The sequence below is a fragment of the Amblyomma maculatum genome, chromosome 10, assembly GCF_055883805.1.
Source record: "Amblyomma maculatum isolate TAMU_Amacu chromosome 10, ASM5588380v1, whole genome shotgun sequence".
NCBI classification, from domain to species: Eukaryota; Metazoa; Arthropoda; class Arachnida; order Ixodida; family Ixodidae; genus Amblyomma; species Amblyomma maculatum.
In genome coordinates, this window is record NC_139353.1 from 13,869,558 (window position 1) to 13,892,196 (window position 22,639).

At 46.9% G+C, this 22,639-nt stretch overlaps 1 protein-coding gene across 3 annotated transcripts in view; it reads right to left on the minus strand.

Annotated features, from left to right (window-relative positions):
• The window catches only part of LOC146175642 (ninein-like protein), a 547,135-nt gene that overhangs the window by 141,474 nt on the left and 383,022 nt on the right, over nt 1–22,639 (minus strand). For all 3 annotated transcript variants that reach the window (XM_084582042.1, XM_084582041.1, XM_084582040.1), the window contains exon 8: nt 14,582–14,654. In XM_084582042.1, coding sequence (XP_084438168.1) covers nt 14,582–14,654 — 73 coding nt within the window. The remainder of the gene's footprint in view (nt 1–14,581; nt 14,655–22,639) is intronic.

Genomic DNA, 22,639 nt, shown 5'->3' on the forward strand with positions numbered 1-22,639 from the left:
CTCTTGGGACAGCTGCGTAAGGAGCCGACAGAGACGGTGCAAGCGACGCAACACACAGGCAGAAACTAAAAAAAAAAAAAAAAGAAAGAGAGAAAGAGCGAAGGAAACCACGCGAGTCACGCGACATCAATAGGGACCGTCTTCCTTCCCGGACAGGGGAGGAAGGAAGAAAGCCGCCACCAGAACGGCTCGTGTGTGCTCCTGAAAGACGGAACAGGCGCGGCAATTAAATGCAGAATGGCTCGGGCAGCGAACATCAATTGCAGGTGTGCTGTGTCGGACGTGAAAGGGAACCGGGGATCGATGAAGCGGCAGGCCGAGACGGTTTTGTCCCGTCTAGCCAGCCCACACCTGCGGTAGACGCCAGAGCGCAAGCAAGACGACGCTCCAGTTCGCTAACGTCGGGTTACACAACGTGCGAGGCAAGAAATGTTGCCCAAAAGCAGCAGCGCGACAGCACTCACTCGGAGGCAAACATAATTACAGCCAAATGTGGACAGCCAAGACTCAAAGGAGATCGAATCATACGAAACTCGAATGCTGCGAAAAGGACCGAAGCGTCAGTTCGAGTTATCGGGAAGTACGAATTAAGCGAATTGTAAACAATGGGACTCGACTGTCCCTTCGCTACAGTATTAAATCGAGACGAAGGAATACACGATATACATACAGTCTCGGCAAAACGGTGTGAAAGTCGCGAACCTCTAGAACTCAATTCATTGTGCGATCAAAAGGAAAACAGCCCAGATCTTTTCATACTACGCTTGTGAAGTGCTGGCAAGAAAAAAAGCAGTTACGCATTGTTTGATATCATCGACTTAAGTAAAGCCAGAGCAACGAACAATGCCTCAATAAAAACAACTGTTGAGAGGGAGCCTTAGTATTGAATGCTGGATAACTAGGGAGGTTGAACTTATTTATACTGGGCGCTCTTTTTTTTTTTTTTTTTTCGGTGTCAATTTCAGAAGACCATTTCCTGCATATTTTTCTCGGCGACTACTATTTCCTACGAACGAATCACCGACTTTTTTCTGTGAATCAACGTGGCAATCATTTCAGCTCAAAAACCAATTAAACTCTGAACTGTTTATTTGCGGGTAGTGAACGTGAAAAACGACAGCCCCTGGAGCTCTGCTTGTACAAGAAACTGCTCTCGTTATTTAAGGATTAATGCTACTGAGGCAGCAGGTAGGAGTTCAACATAAATAGTAGTTTGCATCTAAGCACTATGTTTATGCGTGGTTTCCGTGCTAGATTAAGCGAGATAACAGGTAACCATGACGACTGCCACTCAAATGTCGACTCGCGGAAGCAAGAACGTGGTAATATTTTAGTGACCCACTCCCATGGTTTCGCGTCAGTGTCCCAAATGGGCATTATAAACCTATTTAACCAACTAAAGGCATTAAGCAGGCGTTGACAGCGAAGAAAAACAATGTGCTTACACACACACACACACACACACACACACACACACACACACACACACACACACACACACACACACACACACACACACACACACACACACACACACACACACACACACACACACACACACACACACACACACACACACACACACACACACACACACACACACACACACACACACACACACACACACACACACACACACACACACACACACACACACACACACACACACACACACACACACACACACACACACACACACACACACACACACACACACACACACACACACACACACACACACACACACACACACACACACACACACACACACACACACACACACACACACACACACACACACACACACACACACACACACACACACACACACACACACACACACACACACACACACACACACACACACACACACACACACACACACACACACACACACACACACACACACACACACACACACACACGCACGCACGCACGCACGCACGCACGCACGCACGCACGCACACACACACACACACACACACACACACACACACACACACACACACACACACACACACACACACACACATATATATAAGATAAGATAAGATAAGATACTGTTTATTTTCATGTTTTTCCAAAACAAGGGGAGATGAAAGAAAAAGCTGCTGAACAGCAGCTTGACAAGCTTTCACCCCCCGTATTCACACAGACAGCAGCAGAGCGCACAAAAAACGTGCCCATACAGATCCTTCATACATGATGCAGGGTATTACATAAAGCAACAACAAAATCATTCATTCATACAGAACAAATTAAAAAACAAGCAGGTGTGTACATGTGCGGCGAAAAGTAAGCGAAATATATTATTCCGTTCTATGTGCAATATCATCTCTCTTCAGTCGAAAACAAATAGGCATTGTCTGAAAATGAGAAAGACCACCGGCGTCAACTCAGTTAGCCTCGATTAGGGAACTAGGGAAAAATGTTGAAACGCAACAAACCACCCCATTTACTTTTGTTCCTTACTCACGGATCATAACAATCTGAGAGAAAAAAAAGTCGTTCTTGTTCCTAAATCCACCGTCTTATTCACGTGACCCAGCTACGATCGAAAGCATTGGCAAATTTTCCCGCAGCGCCCGAATTTTCCGAACAAGCAAGAGATGCAACCGCCCCGCCAGAAACTTGACACACGTGACCAGACGGAAGTGGGCACACCAACTAGCAGAATTTCCGCAGCAAGACGGAAGCCGAAAGGAAAATCAAAATGGGAGCAAATGGAACACAGGGAGCACCGATTCACTGTCAATATCAGAAGTCGCAAGAAGGAACGATGAACACAACGCCAAGTGAGACAGAAAGAAAGAGGCACACGTGGATATAAGAACAAACTGGGTGTTTAATACGCGGATGAAGAAAGCATCATCCAATGGACGCGCGCGACGCGCTCGGTGTTCGATTTGGTTGCGATGCAATTTGCAGCACGCGCGTGCCCTGGCTTTCTTTAGAGAGAGAGAGAGAGAGAGAGAGAGAGAGAGAGAGAGAGAGAGAGAGGACATATTCTCAACAACCGTCTCGTAGCCCAAGAAGGTTGAGTGCGCACCAATTCTCCGCATCTTCTTTGGACACCGAAAGAGATGCCAGCCAGCGTCGACGTTCGACCGACCGAAGCGGAGAAGGAGAGTATTTAACGGGACTCCACCGCCTGGGGTACGACGACTACGAACCTCGTTATCTCCGGCATCAGCTCTATTTCAGCACTGTTCACTCGCGGCTACATTACTGCCTGCTTGTATGGGGCAGCACTTCGAGGACAAATATGGAAAGCCTCTATTTATTACAGAAGAAAGGTGTCTGCTTTATTGAAAATCTATCACGACGTGACTCGACATCATTACATTTTAGGCCAAATCGAATTCTGGACATTGAATCATTATTTAAGCTGCGATTGTCAGAGGTTGCCTTTTCAGATTTTAAAAGCAATCCAGCACTATTCATATTCAAATATACAAAACATGAGCCACATTACGAATTTAGGAAAACCATTTTTATCAAGAACAACTGCCGGACGAATTATGGTAGACAATTATTCAGTTGGCAAATTCCTCACCTCCTGAACCTCTATCCTCACCTGATTGATATTATGAAAACCTGTTCCTCTCTGCCTGCCTTCCGGAAACAGGCAAATATTTTCTTCTTTAGTCATTTTCTTCAGTGAATGCCACGTGAATAAGTTGAAACCAGCTGGTGTGTGTAAGCAATGCAATGTTCGCATATTATACACTGTTTGGAAGATCAAGTTCTTCTGGAATGTCTTTCTTTTCGCTCTGTCAAATTAACGTATCTGTTTGTATTATTTTTTTGAAACAAAGGTGTTTTTTTTGTCAAGCAAACCTATCTGTGGGTATTGTTTGTTTTGTAACAAAGGTGTTTTTTTTTTTTCCTATGTATATATTGCAACATGAAATCGTTTGCTGTGTTCTTGCTATGCTCCAAACTTGCTGTGTTCTTGCTGTGTTCCAAACTCTGTCTGCATGAATGCAGGGTGTCTAGGGCCCAGTCAGGTGACCACGCGTGTCACCTTTAGCCCTCTTCACCCAGACAGTTTTGTCTAAATCAAAATAAACTCAAACTCAAACTCAAACGAACCTGTCGGAAGACGGGGACGCTGGTTTGAGGATAGAAACTTTCGCTTTGGGAATGCATAACGGAAGATACAGAGAACATGACTCCAAAGTTTGCCCGCTGTGAAGGCCTCGTGCCTAAGTTGAATAGCGGGGCCGGGTATGGCGGGGCTTTTGCGGGTAATGAATTCAATTCAGCTCGCATCTCCAGATCAGCCGAATCTCCGGCTGCCTCGAAGCTATTTGAACAGCCTAGAATGAGGCCCAGTACCACACTTTGCACAGACAGGTATTACCTATAGCTCTTACGTTGTTAGGCTTGAACAAAAGCCCCGAAGTACCAAAGAAGCCTCAGCCTCAACTAGTGCACTACGGGCCGCGGTAAGGAAGATTTTGCCACTGACAGATAGCAAAAACCATTTTACCGTAAATAGATAGCGAGCCAGCATGAGTTGATATGCCATTCTATAGATGAGATAATCAGTATTTTAGTAGGCCGTTCAAAACACAGAACTAACCGGTGCTTGCCCAGTAAGGGGAGACAGTACATTTGAGAAGATGAAAACAGTAGCCAGATTGAGAGATAAGACTGTGGAGACACGTTCGGGCAGGATGGCCTAGGCGATGATGATAGGGATGCCGAAGCAGTTATGTCTCTCGGCGACTCTTCGCAGTACCACTCGGCTGGTATAGTCAGTGTTCTCCATCTATGATGCGCTGGATGATTCGAGACTGGCCAAGATCCGGCGATGCGAAAATCAGGAAGCGTACAGTCTCACACGAGCAATCTCCAGTAGCTCTCATCGCGAATAAAGCTTACTTAGAGTCTTAGACGCCAAGATCTTAAATGGTTCAGCAAACGCGGCGAGTCACGTACGGGTTGAAGGACCTTGTTTAGAGAGATTTGTGGTAGAACGCAAGAATATGTTCACGTCTGATAATTTATAAAACTTAATTCACTGTGCACCAAGATACGTCACAGCGAAATCACAAGTTCATATCTATTCTTCTTCATAACATTGTACAAAACATCTACTGCTAGTATTTTTTCACTTGGATATGCTTGTTTTACTGCTGCTGCACACGTAAACGACTTTGTAGCTCGATCACCCACTCCCCTCTGTAATGTTCTTATACCCTAGGGTACCAATGAAATAGTTACAACGAGGGGCGCGAACGTGAAATGACGCCTATGACAAAAAACATCTGTTAGGTGACCAATTCGGACCATATTCTGCAATATGGAGGTTTCTGCAGTTACCTCCATCGAAATCCAGCCGCTGCACCTGGGATTCGAATCCTCGAGTCTGAAATCAGCTGTCGTATAAGTGACACTCAGAGAGGCTTCGCGCAGCATGTCTTATTCCGGTAACAAGGTGCTGCTTGCCGATTCGCGTTCTCAGACATTGATATATCAGGGTCTTTCTACGCAGATGCAGCTGCAGAGCTTCTGCTCCTGGAATAAAGCGCTGTTGGCCAGCTAGCGCCCGAGCTGTATTATCAAATAGTGCGCAGCATTGGTGGGTTTGCGTTGCCGCTTTTGTATCTCGAAGATATCGCCCGAGACCAACATTCGGACAAATGTTTACGCCCAGGATTGGAAAGCTTCGTCCGGATCTTCGGCTAGGTATCGCGTAAGCTAAAAAGCGGTAATGCAGGTACAAGAACATCGAACGCGCCGAGAAAACAGGCCAACCGAAGGCCTCAATCCACAACCAGACAAGTATGAACTCTTTTTTGTTTGCCTTAGAAAACATATGGGCTACTTTCACGAAATTCCACTGCCTGTCCTCGCCTTCGGCTTGAGTGGCCACTCCACACTCAAGAAGCAGAGAAAAAAACAACATTCAGACAGATACCGTAGTACAGTGTTTACGAATGCCTCCACTGTTCTTGTCATCATAGCGCTGCTATTCGCTTTTTGTTTCGTATTATTTTTCAGCATGAAATTCCAGCCACTAATATCACTCAATGTGCTTATGAGATGCTTTACACATTCGGCGGTTGCCGACTTTAGAAGCGCACGGAGCCGCACAAAAGGAGTGCAGTTGTCTAACGCTATAGTGGGAAGTGCGATGCCACCTTTCGTGGCAGTAGCAACGATCACAAAAGGACAGCGCAACAGCGAATACAGGAGTCGTTATGCTAGTTCATCGCGTTTGAACCGAGGGTGCTTGTAGGACCAAACGTAGGACTAGGCACTCCTCCCCACCTCCTCGTTCTACTTCCAACATAACGAAATATGTCTCGGAAATAAAGCCGAGGTGATGTTTAAGTTTGTTGGCCAAAGTACACGCGAAAGAGAAGAAAAAGCAAAGCACAGCCGATGTGTCAGTCAAAACGATGCAAAGAAAAACGAGGAACCTGACCTCGAAGTGGTAGCTAACGACATGACCGGTTGCAAAGCTGACCTTTTCGGATGTTACGACAACGCCTCTTAGCGGCGTCCGCATTCAAACGATCAACTTCTGGCCTCGGTTATCATAACTGGCACATTTACAACATTGCTACTGGATCGCTGACAGGCAGGAAAAGATGTCAGCCCGGTTTCACACCTCCTCCTTGCAAGAATTAAGAAAATGATGCTTAGTCTCGCGTGACAAGGACGAGAACAGGGACAAAGAGCGCTGCTTGGAAGCTGTCATTAGTGGCTAAAAAAAAAAATATATATATATTAAAGAAACCAAAGACAGCAACTAAGACAAAAGCACCAGAAGCTGACGGGACAAGACGCTCATTTTTACAGCCCCTCAGGGGGTTCGCCACTGGTGTACCTTCCCAGAACACAAGAGCCAGCGGACTGCCCGTCGTGTGTGAGGGAAGAGCGTTGTACAGGGTCATCGCTATCAGGTTGCCTTCATCTTTTTTTCCCTCTGAGCTACGAAGATGAGACGAAACGCCGTTAATGAGGCTAGACCATCCGGCTAGGCACTCTGTTGTGAGAAGAAAACAATGGTGCAACACAGTAAAGGCGACGACACTTCCCTCGAGCGAGAAGCGGAGGCGCTTCCGAGACGGGAACCGGTTACACGGGGAACGTCAAAAGCGTTTGTGTTGCAAAAGAAGGATCATGTGAAGCGTCATCCAGTGTCGAAGTTTTTCTTTTTCTTTTTTTTTCTTTTTTTTTCTTTTTTTTTTCTTTTTTTTTTCTTTTTTTGCATGGGGGTTACTAGCCTGACTTGCGCATCCGGGCGAACTTTGTCCGAGCAAACTGGAGCAGAGGGAAAAGGAGGGCTGGAAGAGGAGGGGAAACAAAAGAAAACATAGCGGCTTAACAAGGGAGGCCCTGTTCGGGGGCGTAAATCCAAACTGTCGCCAGTTGGCTATAGGACACTGGACGGCTTCACTCGCGTCGTGTCAAAGGAGCGCCGACAACTTGCAGCGCCAGGACAAACCTGCATGGTTGGGTCTGTCTTGCGAGCAGCCTGCGTTCCCTTATTCTACATGTAACTTGTAGGACTAGAGAAGCGGATACAACCTGGGGGGGGGGGGGGGGGGACACTTAATATCCGCCTTTAAGGAATGATGCGATAGCGTTAAAGACTTCCGTCTGTGCCCCCTATTATGGTTCTTCTTTCGCGCATGTGTAGTCTTTTCTGCTCTCATAATTAGAATCCCTTAATTTTTTTCCTGTAATATTTCACTCATTGTTATTAGCATACAGTCCAAAGCTCCCACGGTATCTAGCCACAGAACGTAAGCAACCACGCAACAAATATATAGAGCCCCACTTTGACATGAGTACCGGGAGGTTGATTCCTACCCTTCCCAATCTCAAGTGTGCAACCAGAGTTGGCAGCTCCTGCCAACTTCATGATATCATGTGGTTTCGTTAAGTGGCACAAACCAGGGAATAATCAGTATCCGGCCATACTAGATATCAGCTACCATCGGTCAGCGTCATGGACGCGACTTTTCGCTCACAGTGCCCACGCCGACACCACCGACGCCGATGTCGAGTTATCTGAGTGACCTCTAGCGCTAGTGCATTAAAATAAAGTTGGCGGACATAGAAAACCGGGATACATTTAAAGAGGTCCAGAATGAATGAAGGAAAAAAGGACAAGAGGACAGAAATGTAGAAAGGAAAAAAGGAAGTAGCCAATAACGATGGCGTCGCCGGCTTTCCGTAAGCCGTCCCCGTTGCGAGCACGGCGAGAGGACGGGTGAGTGCACACTGAAGGCCGCCAAGGAGAGAAAGGCAAGAATAGGAGTTTAGCTTGGCGCGACAAGGCGAGGCGCAAAGGAAAGAAAAATAGGGTAGAACAAGAAGGCGAGGACGTTGTCGTTACGGCGAGTCGTAATGACCGTGTTCGAGCCCACTCTCCAACAGCAGCAGTCGTACCGCGAGCGGGAGCGACCAACGACGAAGGCTTTGGAATAGGGGCTGAACACAAAGGATGGAGAACACAGGGTCGGAGGAAAGGAAGAGACCCTGCCATTCCCCTTTTCCCGTGTCCAGCAAACCATTTCGATGGCCACCACTGTGCAGAGGAGGACGGATGATGGCGCTTGAGGGAAACGGGGAGAGAGGTGACAAAAAGAATGGACGTTCGAACGAGAGGATATCGAACCAAAAGAGTAGATGAAGAGAACGCGGGGGAAACTGCGGAGGTATAATGCGCGGACAACGGACAGCGGGCATTAAGAGAAGGCCACGTGGGCGTCGTTAGGGACTACAGCGTAAGTAGCGCAGAAGAAGGCGACGTCCAAACGGCGCAGAGAGACGTACAGGCCTGCAACAAAACATAACGGCGGGCCCGACCGGAGCGCGCGAATGGAAGCAACGATCGAGGGAAATGTGAGAGGGAGAATGTAACATTATGCTCTCCAGAAGCGAGAAACTATAAAAAAATAAAAACAAAAAAAAATGAATTAAGGAAGAAAACACAATGGGTTTAGGACGCAGCAGAACAAAGTACCTCAAAGTACCACAGTAACACAAGCAGACAGCGACGCCAGGTTCGGGTCGAAAGGCGTAAGTGAAGAAAGGAAGCAGTGACGACCGCTAGAGCCGCGTATTCTTGAAGGTAAAGGAGCTCATGGTTAAGGGATTCCGGAGCAACGCGCGGTCGCAAAACAGAGGACACGTTGCAAACAAAATGAAACGAAACGAAACAAGACAATACAAGACCGAAAACAGAGAATCATACAAGAAACGAGAGATGCCGCAAACCGAAGTTCGCGGCGGAAAGAGGAAGCCGCAATGTCCAAGAAAGCTCGCTATCAATCAGGTTTAACCACTTGAGCACGTTAAGGAAGAGAGAGAGAAAAAGCAGAGGAGAAACTGTTACAAATAATCGGTTGGAGCCCCATGCTAAGAGGAAACCGAAGAAAAACAAAATGATTCGCATGAGCGACAAAGGAGCGGCTAGAAAAAAAGAAACGAAGCGGGGAAAACGCAAAAAAAAAAGAAAAGAAAAACAGCAAATATAAGGCAAAGTGAAAGTTACGGTACAGTATCAGTGAAGAAAGCAGCGAACGCTACAGCGTTTACGGCCAAGTTGCGCCGCCCTGATCTAGACGGCGCTACGTACACTGGCCTAAACGTCGCCTCCCAAGAACATATGGGAGATCTTTTCGCGCTCTGTTCTATCTTCTCCTCCTAGGATGTGCTCGATACCGCCGTTTTAAAACAAATCGTGATGCGAAAAGAAAGGCCAGGCGCTGGGCGTATGGTATAGGGAGACCTTCGGAGAGAGGGAAAAAAAGAAAGAGGTGCTAGAAATAGGAAATCAAAAATAGCAAGCGCAAAGAAGAGACGAATGATATGAGGTGCATGGGTATGGAGAAAAATAGCGCGCCTATCGCCTCGACAGCTATACCAATGAGCAACCAAGGGCGAAAAAAAAAAAAGAAAAAGGATCGTAGGAGCAAAGCGCGGATACTTGCAGGAAATACAGAAACGGCGACAGGGACCTTCTTCCTTTCCGCTGAAGGGGGCAAAGTAACGAAAAAAAAAGGGGGGGGGGGAATAGACAGAAAGACAACAAAGGCATTTACTAAGACTACTCCAAGGGCAATCGGGGAAAGAGGGGGGGGGGTGAGAAAAAAAGGGAAAAGGATGAAGATCATTACCAGGGATACAAGGAGACTAAACAAAGGACGCATGAAGCAGGTCAGTGTAAAAAAAAAAGACACGAAAGAAAATGGCGAAAGGAAAAACGGTAATATACGAGAAGAAAGCACTAGTAAACTGGATAGAAATGATTTTTTCGCATAAGTTCGGAGGCAGGACAATAAAAAAAAAAAGACAGTTCAAAGCGAACAAAAAAATTGTCGGGGAAAGACAATAAGCATCCCGACGAAAAAAGAGTTCGAAACTGGCGGAATCTAGTAACGCTACCTCAATCTACGACATATCACAGCGAGGCATGCCCCTCCCCATCCCGTCTCCTCTCATTCCCCCTCCGCGCTCTCTTCCTGTAAAATAAAAGGTAATTATGTTGTTTTTGGCGACCGAAAAAGAACCCTTGAACTACCTCGGTATTTTCAAATGTAACATCTTAGCTTTACCGAAAACTATCACTTCGAACCTTTGATACCAGCCTTCAATGGAGAAACGACGGCATCAATAGACTGAAAACCGAGCAGGACCTTATCAAGCAGGAAATTTCAGTGAAACCTAGCCTCCAGAACCTCCTTCTTTGTTATTGAAAAGTTGGCCGGACCTTCCGCATTATTTCCTTTTCCTAATCTAATATTACGCCCGAGGTAACCCTGTACCTTCACGTACTGCACTTCGACGAGATGCACGTGGCGCGAGGCGCAAACCAACAATGACTGAGATATCAAAATGAAATCAAAAGACCGCGGAAAGTTTTAAAAGGCATACCCTGTGATCTCAAATATGTGCTTCAGCGCCAAAGCTGCGAGAAAATCTGCCGCGGGCACGGATACCCATCTTCTCGGATGACGCAGAACCCGTCTTGGTTAGTGCAGGTTAAGTTAGGCGCCTAGGCTGCCGTTGAGTCCCATCCTCTTTCACTCGGGATCGCGCTGTTGCAACTCAAAACATACCAGCACAATGCATACGTTTTCCCACCTTTGGATCACGGATCGAGCAATATGTTCCCTTTAGCTGCGAACCCCAGGCACAGCAACATATAATAAGAAACGAAGCCCTTTATTAACATGTAGCCAATGATCCGTCCACGAATATGAGTGAGAAGTGTACTTACTATTTTTTTTTCGAGTGGTTTTCTTCTTAATGCATGGTCGCAGAAATATATTTGCACATAAAATTCACTCGCCGTTCTAAGGTGTTCGAATACTTAGCCTCAATTTCAAACGCCGCTGACGCATGCTGTACTAACGTCTCGACATATATCTGGATCTGCTTCTGTTTGCTGTGTGGTGCGACGTTCGAGAGAGAGAGAGAGAGAGAGAGAGAGAGAGAGAGAGAAAACTTTATTTCAAAAAGAAATAAACGTTCGAGGAAGCGGCAAATGAAAGGGCGCACGGACGCCTGAATCGAACGCCCGGTGGGGTCAGCTTTGTATATGCATGTGATGTGATAACTTTATTCTTCCACCAAATAAGGAGGCCCCCCAGTCTCCGCCCCCCGCACGCAGGCCTAAGGAACGGGAGCCGGGACCTCTGCGATCAGAAGCAGGCAAAGAGGTCTTGGTTTTTCGCGGCTTCGTCCGCCAGGAGGATGGCTTGTTGCTGTGGAGCAGGGACCTCGCTCCGTAGCAGGGCTTCCCAGGCTTCTCTACAATTTATATTTGCTTCAACCCCTGGGGAGCTAGCACATTCCCAGATTATATGGTCGAGGGTCCCTCTCGCCCCTCATTTATCGTTTTTTTCTATCGTCCATCTGGACATAATATGGCCAGACTAATCTCCTTGTGACGTCACGACCTGTCGTGACGGTACATCGCGCGCCTCTTGTCGAACACAACCAGCATTTCATTGAACGCATGAAAGTTCACCGGCGTTCTATAATACGTCTACAGGAAAGGAAAGGCGCAGGATCTGCTACTCGCGGAATCTCGCTATCATCCTCACTGTAGACAAGGGGAATTATGAAGAGTGTTTCACGATCCGGGGCATGCCGCAGTGGTAAAGCGCTGGGCTGGGGTCCAAGGGTTGGAGGTTCGATTCCCCGGTGGGAGAATTATTTATTTTTTAAGTGTCGAAGGAGCCGCAAAAGCGTGACACTTTTGCTGACAACGATGAGCCATTAAAGGATTTCACTTTAAAAGAGCGCTGAAGCGTATTCACTGGTGGTGGTGGTAAAACTTTATACGTGGCTCGGAAAGGGTGGGAAAAGGGTGGGGAGGACGGCGACAGGCCTTCGGGCCGCTCTAGATAACCGGGTACATTTGGGCCGTTGCGACCCTCAAGGCCCAGTCCACGATGCGGAGCTGTAGCTTCGGTTGTGAGCTGCGCAAAGCGGCCTCCCATCGCTCTTCTGATTGTACTCCTTTAAAGGGGGTTGTGGTTTATTAGGGCAAATTTGATACGTGTGCCTGAAATCAGCTCTGGTACTTGGCCATAATATACAGTTAGGGGATTTTTCCCTTCTATGTATGAGGAAAAGAAGGAAAGGGGAAGGCATTGTGGCGGTTTGAAGTCGACTCCAAGCCCCTGTTCGGCTTTGGTGAGGGAATGGTGAGGAGAGGGGAGGGGGGATATATTTTGTGGGAATTTCTATAATGCATAGTTATGACTTCATAGAAGAGGAGGTGGTTCCTCGCACTGCGGAATGAGGGCAGGCCGTCCACTGCCCGGTTGACGAGAGCTCGGGCTTGTTTGCTGGTCTTCATCGTTCTGGCTCGGAGTTTTTGTTATTTATTGTGGCCATCCCCGGGACCCAAGCGTCTGGAGCGGACCTTCACGCATCGACAGCACGCCCACAGCCTCGTCTTCGCAGAATACACAACACCGGATCCAGCGTCGCCGCGGACTGACAGGCGAATGGAATCCCCGCCTGCCCCTGAGTACGAGTAGATCGATCCTGGGGCCTTAATTTAATCACAATGACAATAGCGTTACAATACGACCAATCCAAATTTCACACGAGCAAAAAAAAAAAAAGAACAAAAAAAAAAAGGAAGGGTGCGCTTGTGCAACGAGTGTGGTAGTGTGAGAAAATGCCTTTACTACACAGCTAAGGCCGAGCTTAATAATTCAGGAAAGTTTATCGTAAAAAAAGCTAGATGTCGCAGAAAGAAAAGAAAAAGGATTATAAAGCGGATACATAAGGACGTGGTTTGAAAAAGAAAAAAGGAACGCTACTACGACTGCTCAGTCGCACAGTGAAATCGGGATCGCGCGTCTATGAAGGGGCGTGTTTGTAGATAGCGCATAGGAGAGAGATAGCGAAAAAGAGAATATTGAACAGAAAAAAAAAATACTGAGCCTGTGAGGGAAGGGAGAGCGGCGCGACGTGAAAAGATGTCTCAAGATGTCGATCGCAGCGCCACGCGAGGTCTCGGGGGCGAGCCGAAACTCAGCGCGGTAGCGCCGGTCGGCGGCACCGGCGCGCCTCGTCTCTCCGCATCGCTCGCAGCTTCCCTCAATCCCGCCACGCTTTCCCATCCCCTCAGAATTAAGGCAAAGGGGAGAGCGAAATAGGGAGGCTGCTCTCCGAGTCCGGCACGCGCGGGCCCTACCTCTAACGCCGAGAATGGTTCGCTCCTGCGTCCCAACTCTCATCCCCCTCCGTCTTCTCGCCCGCCTGGCGTCTCCCCCAAATCCCTCCTCCTCTTGCGTAACCCCCACCGCGTTCTCTTCCCGCTGAAGTCCCTCTCGCGGAGATGCCCAGTGGTTCTCATCCCTCCCTCTTGCTCCTCCACGGAAAGAACGCCGGGATGGGCAGCAGGAGGGGAAGTAGAGGGGACACGGCTGGTCCGTTACGCCATCCTGCTCCTCCGTCAGGAGAGGAGAGCGGGCGAGGGTGTCAGCGCTAAGGAAGGCTGGAAGAGGAGGAGGAGAAAGGTCCTCATTCTCGTCGACGCTTTCATTCGGTCTATCCGGGTTCTGGCCCACGGCGGAGGATGAGGAGGAAGGGGACGAAAGGAGAGGAGAAATAAAAGAGGGCAAAAAAAGAAGAAAACCGCCTCGTCGCTGCTGCAAGCGCACGCGCACGGGCCCGCCGTAGTGCGTGTGGCGATGGTGCTGGTGCGCGTGGTGTGATTCACGGCTCTCCGCAGTCGCAGCCGTCGGAACGGAGGAGTCGGTCCTCCGGACGGCGTCCCACAGGCGCGCCCACTCCAGCAAGGAAAAGCGCGGCTCAGAAGAAAAGCAGCGTCTTCCCTTCGACAGTACGAAGTGAAACGTTTCCTGGTTCTCGGTTCCTTCCATTCAAGCTACCTACGGGAAGAAGGCACGGTCTTCTCCTTTGTTCCCGGAGTCACCATAGTCTCATCATAGTCCTCACAGACCGGGAAGCAGCGACGAGGGCGCACGTTTACACCGTGTTTATTGTTGAGCGTCGTCTTCGATTGCGGGCGATAGCTGAATACGGAGATCGCATCGGAAAAGCAGGAGATCCTGCCACTCACCTTGAGGATGCTGGCCCCTCCGTTGAGGCCTAGGGACTCCCAGAAGGAAACCACAGCTTGACTGTCGGCGTATCTGCGCAAAACAGGGAGATCGGAAAAGGAAGTTCAGGATTCTGACTGTCGTTTTTATCAGTGACTGGCAAAGTCGGATATGAACTCTCAGTGACGGGGTGCCTGTGCACGCCGTTCTAGTGGTGATTTAGTGGAACAGTGTTTAGAATTCGGTAGACGAACACTAAAGGGTGCCGGTGAAGATTTGTGAAAACTAAAGTGATTTCGCTGCTGTTTCTTGACGCTCACCAAGGATTATTGTGAAAAAAGAAAAAGAAAACAAGCAGGTGAAGCCGGGACGCATAAAAGTACAAGAGGATTCTCTCCGTCCAGTCGGCGGAACCTTTCATCGACGATATTTCAAAACCAGGTAAGTTTCCCACTTTAGGCATGACGAAGTATATTTATTGTCTGTTATTGCTAATAACCAATCGTTGAAACAAGCGGTCAAGACCTTCAAGCCCTTTCTTTTCCGTCACTCAAAGAAACACGCAAACAATTTTAACCAGTAATTTACCACTATGTACCTACAGTTAATATATGAAACCCATTCAAAGCAACGAAAACAAAAAACAGTGGAACTTATTTTTTTGCTCATGCTTAAAGGACTGAAGCTTAATTGCGTATAAGGTGTACATCGTTCCACCAATTCTGTTAAACTTCACGAAGACATAACCGGATAGAGGTGTTTCTATAAGGCAGAAATCCGACACAGATCATCCGCACACAGGCTGGCGACGTCCGATATATACTAATTAGAACAAGCCGAGGCAAAGGCAGGAATTTTGATCGAGCATCTTTACCCGGCACAAGTACATAAGTAAACTACATCACAACGAGAAAAGAAACGCCATAACGGATGCAATCTAAGTAACAGAGCTTAACCAACGCAGCTTGCAAACAGCCGGAAGCACGCACGAAGGGAGTTGGGAGCCAGTCGAGGCAAACGGCCGAGGTGGCTGCAACCACATTCTGGCCGCGAACTGGACGCGCGCATAATTACCATGAAATATGAATCTCGGAGTAACTTGACGATCACGCATTATGCGAGTTGCCGCGGAGATTTAATAAACGAACAGTAAATCTTTATAAACGCCACTTATGCAGTACGGCGAGCGAATTACGACCGTTTAAAATCGATACCACCCGAGCGAATGCAGGCGCCGCATCTGCCACATTTTGTCTGGATGCGACCGGAAATCGTACACGGCGGTATCAAAGAGTGGCACGACTGAAAATGAAACGACATGCTAGCTTTCTATCAGTTAAGTGAGCTGCATCTCATCACGAATGCATATTCATCTGCATATTTTTGGAAATGTTGAAACTGAGTCAAACGGGATAAGTCTACCGCAAGAAGCTTCTTGCCGGCCTGCCACGGATTCAAAAGGTTGGTTGGTTTGTGGGGTTTAACATCCCAAAGCGACTCAGGCTATGCGCGACGCCGTAGTGGAGGACTCCGGAAATTTCGACCACCTGGGGTTCTTTAACGTGCACTGACATCGCACAGTACACGCGTGCCTTGCTATTCGCCTTCATTGACAAGCGGCCGCCGAGGCCTGGATTCGATCCCGCGTCCTTGAAAAAGAAATTTTGGTTCCGAAACGTACAGTGTGCCTGTGTGAGGGATATAAACTAGAAGCCGAAGCCCGCACGAATCTTCGGCTTCGCCTGAAACGTCGCTGTCCGCCAAGTACATCATATTCCTAGCGCTCGAAAAACTTCAGGTTTTTGGAGCGCCGTGGGTATAGGAACAGCGACAATTCCATGTTAGCTTGTACATGACTGGATAAACAAATATGCGTACGACGACGCTAATGGGCCAGAGAGTAGAGATGCCGTATAAATGCTGTGCACATGGGCTGGCTGGAACAATAACCAAACCACGTAAAAGCTCTCAGCTTCATTTCACTTCCACTAATAGTTTGAAAGTATATTACTAGCGAGTGTCTGGACATCATAGCGGTGCTCTAGTGGTTAGGGCACTCGCCTCCCATTCAAAAGGTGGTGAGTGCGAGCCTTAGCGCCTTTGTTATAATAACTAAGAGATTTTATCTGGCATGGTGCACCGTTATTTTGCAGTGAAATGCTTGGGAAAGGGTTCATGCCAACTTAGACGGGTCGTTCGTCCTAGCGTAACAAAAAATCCGTCCTTGTGCGGTAAAGCTAATTTTGTGTGTTATATATATATATATATATATATATATATATATATATATATATATATATATATATATATATATATATATATATATATATATATATATATATATATATATATATATATATATGGACACCCATTTTCCAACCATTTTGGCTCAAAGTAGCCGAGCATGGGGCCAAAGAAAGCGTGCACCCTGGTATCACCGTTGAGCCCTGGGTATTGAACAGCGCCCACGCGGCGCACTAGGCGGATGCTGACACAGTAGGACATCGCTATGTGCTGCTTCTCTGTGTTTTCGCACAAGAACTACAACACATCTCCGCGACAACCGTGGCTCATGTCGACCAACAAAGCAGGGAGTTATACGATTTTATAAAATATCACTAGCCAACCGGCTTGAATTTGATAACTATCAGTGTTTAAATCTTCAAACTGGAGGCGTCAATTGTTATCTGAAAATGAATTTCCACAGCTTTTAACTAATTTTTTTTTGTATGATTTGTATTGGAAGAGCGGAAAAAAAGCTTAGAAAAAAGAGGAGAAACAACCCTTTTCTTTTTTTTTTTTAATTGTCAATCACGCGGTGCAGCACTTGTGCCGCCACCCAAGCTACAAATCTTTGCAAGCAAAGGACCATCTTGCTCCCCTTTCAAGAGATTTCGATTTTTATGGGAGCAGTTACAGCTGCACTATAGCAATGAGGAGCAAACCATGCAGCCTGGTAAATTTTGGCAAACATGGTAGAGCCATCTGCTTGTTGAAAAGAATACAAATGCTTTCAACCGATCGTAACAATGTAACAACACGGTTACAGAGAATCATTTACATTAATATGCCACTAGCAATGATGAAAGCGCTGGAATTCAGCTTTTGGCCGTATGTGCTGGCGCTGCTGAGAGGCGGCAGACCATGGAGCGGCATGTATGATCTGATTAAATCTATCTATCTATCTATGTATGATCTAGCAAATACAAGAAAGGAAAGGATCCAACTGCGTGGCAATGTTTTAGAACCGTCACTAAAGAAACTGATCGAGTCCCATTAAAGAGACGTCCAAGGAGCTCGGACACTGCCAAAACTCGGCGGCGCCATCGAACGCAAATTGTTGTTAAGAATCCCGTCCTTCGATCGAACGGTGACTCGGACAGGATAGGCATTTCCCGGGACAAAGTCCTGCCGCCCTGAGACCGCGGCGATCATTTCCGACCGCGCGACACAACGACGACGCAATTATCGTCGCGTTTGGCGAAAACGCGAGGTCGGCAGAAACCGCCCATTCGGTGTAAGCCTCGCACAACGAAGAGACCGGACAAAAGGCGAACCATTGCGAGGCTTTGTCGCAGACGACCAAAGGGTTCTTCTTTTCTTATTTTTTTTTAAACGCAGTGTGGCGCGCAAGGGCGAGTCGCAAAGCGAACAACTAAGTCGGCGACTCGTTGGGACGGCTTCCCTAATTGCGCAATAATAACGCAGGTGCGGCGACTAAGGCCGACTAAACGAGAAGGTACGCGTACACAGCGTCTTGTAATACGTCTCACAAGTAAACAAGGGCCGAAAATTAATGCGTGTGACATAAATACAACACTGCCAGTAAAGAAACTACAGAACCGTGTCAAAAATACGACAAAATATTCTGTAGTTGTGTCGTAATGCCAGGTGTTTGTGTTGTGGGTTTTGTTGTCTGTAATTCTGTACTACTTTTCTGGTAAGTTATAACTTTCGAAAACTCCGATGTTACTACAGAAAGTTCTGTTGTCACAGCAGGTTTCAAACAGCACAGGAATTATGTCGTAACAATAACAACAAAAAAAATGTTCTGTAGTTTTTTCCGACTGGTCAAAGAAGTAGATACCCGTGGCCGCAACCAGGTCTATTTTCAGTTACATTATAGCCGGATACAACTTAAGTTTGCAGTAATCGCCCCACAATTCTTTCGCGACAGAAAGTAGTCCGCAGCTAAGGCTTTCCTGGTCACCTATAAATAAAAAGTATATAACCATCAGACCAAACTAAAAGCTCTAGAATTTCGATGCCTCTGGATTGTTTTGTATTGCGAAATATTAAAAGCTGATACTGTTTACTGTTCAGCGGAGTAATACACAGACCGCGGACCACTGCCCATAGTTAGCAACTCCTGCTTTTCTTTTTTTTTTATCCTACTGCAACAGAACAGGCACAATGCATGGAAAACATGCGCCACAGAAGTATGACTCCCGTCTACAGCCTCCTTGCGAATTCTCATTCGGTTTCATGCACTTTGTCACTCGCTCAATCACTAATCCCTGTATTATCTCACACATGCTCATTAGCATAAAGTCCTAAGTTACCACAGTACGCGAAAGACCACTCTACCTAGACATAGAGCCCTTCTCCAAAGCAAGCAGTATAGAACGTGCCTCTGTGGACTAAGGGTACCGTGCCTGACTCGGAATCCAAAGGTCCGCGATTCGATCCCCACCTCCTGCCAACTCAGACACTTCATGTGTCTCGTGACGTCACAGAACACGCTGACCAATAAGTGGCCGGGCTTATCACCTGCCAGCTACCACCCGGCAGACGCTTGTTCGTGATATTTTCGCTCACAAGGCAGGCTACAAAGACGGCGACGCTTTCCCACTGAACCGGAGCTTTAATTAATGCTTAAGAAAATGATGACAAAATGATTATAAAAATTTATTTAAAACTCGTCTGAAGTTTTTTCAATACGAGTCGAGATATTCGATCTACAGGAAATATTTCAGCTGTGCTCAGCAGAGAACAAGTATAGATGTGAACGATTTTAACAAGATAAGTCCCCGAGCTCTTTTCTAAGAGAGAGAGAGAAACGAGCAGCATTACGAGAACAGCACAGCTAACCATGCATCAGCGTCATAGCCAGAAATAGCAGCCAGAAAAATCAGCCAGGAACGCGGTGAGCTGCCCAAAGAGATTTACAAGTCAGATAACCCTGGCTGGCACAAAAGAATCGAGCCTAGCGGATAAAAGATAGATAAAAAATGCAATATAAAGGACACATAGATGAAGAACTCGACAGCCGGCAATCGCATCGAGACAAAGACGAGGATGAGAAAAGGTCGCATTGTTCTTTCCGACAGATTGCAACGATGTGCTCAGACGATCACAAGTCTCTCTAGTACTGCTCGAGTTTAGACAGTGGTGAGCGACGCCAGTACAAGCGGCATTCGACCTTGAAACGAACGCAACACGCGTGCGTTCTGGCAAAGTAGACGATTGCGTCATCCGTAGACGAGAGCAGCGCGAAAGAAAAAAAAAAAAAGAATGCGCCCACAGGGATCAGGGTAAAGTGCCCGGAGTGCCAATCGATGGAGGATTTCGCGCCGAAAGAACGAATTTTATCCGCGAGTGTGGCGGTCTAGCGCGAGAAATCGATCCAACCAAAGGCGACGGTGTAGTAGATGTGGGTTAAACGAAGATTGGAGAAAGTTCAGCGAAAAAAAAAAATAATATTGTGAGAGATTTAGGACGGCTCAGGCCGCTAAATATCCATTTTGATTTAAAACTGGAAAATCAATCAATCTGCCCGTAGCAACAGAAACAAAGAAGCAAAACATGCAACCATGGATGAATAATGACAAAATTCCAGGCGATCGACGTGTCGGTCCGACGATAATGCGTGGCATGGCTTTATGGCTGGCCACCTTTTCCACACTGATTTCTTCACTCTCAATCGCTGATTACGTGTGAGAGTCTCGCTGTGAGCCGCTATGCCCCACGTGACGTCATACCAAGTTATGTACTGAGACTCGCCATGAGTTTACGATACAAGCCATACCCGCTTCCCGCTGCCATGCGCACCGGTGGATATGCTGGTATGCACCGGTGGATATGTGGATCTCGGCCGATGGTTGACGTAAGCTGCGACTAGGAACTATCTGCTAGGTGTCACGCAACCTCCAAACTGATTTGGTCCCGCACTGGTGCGACATTATCGGAGAGCCCAATCTTTGACTAGGATACGTCTCAAAGGGCGAAATGGCTGGTTACAGCGATGCAAGCATTTCATCAAAGCACTTGGTAAATTACATTTCGAACCAATTGCATGTGTGTGCGTGTTTTTTTTTTTTTTATTCAAATCTTATTGTTTCCACCTTAGCTTTCCTTCATTCCTGCTCTGTCCACCCTCTCCACTGGTGAAACGGGAAGAGGGCATTATTTTCACATTTTCTTCTCTGGAAACTATGCCGACAAATGGCAGTAGAGGCATTTTTTCCTCCAAAAGCACTCTAATTTTCACGCATTAAAAGCATGCAGACTTTAATGATCCGTTTTAAAATTGTGGCAAAGTTAGTTGCCTGTGAAAACCAATCGGGAACGTTCTGAAGTTCTGTGCCAGCAGAACAAAAATCAAATTGATTAGTTGATTGATTGATTCAAAATGCCTACTCGGTAGTTTGACGGCTGGCTGGTCCCATAATCCAGGAATTCGTTGGCTTCGGCAATCATGGTGCATGGCGTCGCACACCAGATGCCGTTTAATGTCAGGGTCGTAGCAGGAGAGTACTGCCACGTGACTATCTTCCGTCGAGCTACGCAGCGTTTGCCGAGACGTCGTGAAGAGCGACCAGACTATTCTAAAGCATCGTCTGGTTAGAGCTGGTTTGAAAATCCGAGTGCCAACTCCACTGTTCGAGGCACGAAGCGCGATGAATACATTTTGGAGAAAATTTTGAGTCGGAGAGAAGCTTTCAAATGCGCATGCATCGAGAATCAGAAATGAATTTTAAATTAAAGTACGCATAAAAAATCGCGAAAAAATGCCCGCATAAAGAAAACATAACACCTCGAAGAAGTCAAGTTTTAACGCGATGGGAACGGGAAGTAGATGAACGGTAACGCAACCAATTCGTGAGCCTAAATCGTGTTAAACTTAAGCCGGCAACCAACAAACAATACACAGAGGAAGATCGAAGCTTAGGTAAAAGAAGGACTCGCACATAGATGCCTCCAGTGCTTCCAACTCATATTATATCTGATACACTTGTCTACTTCTCAACTTGAAAGTGCACCTAACAACATTAAAACAAAAACAAAGAGAATATGACACTTGTAGCGATATATTCCAAGCCACGACCATATGAATTCTAGTCCGGGTCTGAGCGCTCTGTCTCTCTTTCATGCACAGTCGGACAGAAAAGAGCAAAGCAGCCGAGGCGACACGCAGCCTTTGATCTCCAGGCCTTAGAATCACATCTCTTTTGCCAAGGCACGGTAAAAAAAAAGAAAAAAAAGTGAAAATGAGAAGACGAAATAAAGAACTTTATTGTAGGTTAGTCATGGTGAAGCTTCAAAGAAGAAATGCAGGTCACAGACTGACGAAGCGCGAAGACATGGGCGGCAACTGACTACTGCAAGTCTAGTGGAATAAACATTCTTCCAAAGAAGTCAATCGCATGCGCATGCCCATCATTATAGGTTGACTTTATCATCAGTTTATTGCTTTTAGCTACGCATGCCCGAGTGTTCGATTGGCAAGTAACAATACTCCGTTCTTGCTTCTGCAAAGTCATTTTGCGCTACCTACGTGCCTTCCACAGTAGAAGGGAAAACAATCTCTTATTTCCTCAAAACCGCGCCAAAGCAGTGATACCTACTTAGTGATATGGCAAGCCAACACAACACAACACAACACAACACAAAACAACACAACGCAACGCAACACAACACAACACCACACCACACAACACAACACAACACAACACAACACAACTCAACACAACACACACACACAATTGGGCTGGCTCGTCGGCGCATGTTCCCGCGAACTTTATAAGCAACTTGGGGACTCGTCGATTGCTTGGAACCACATTTTCGGAGGTATCGGC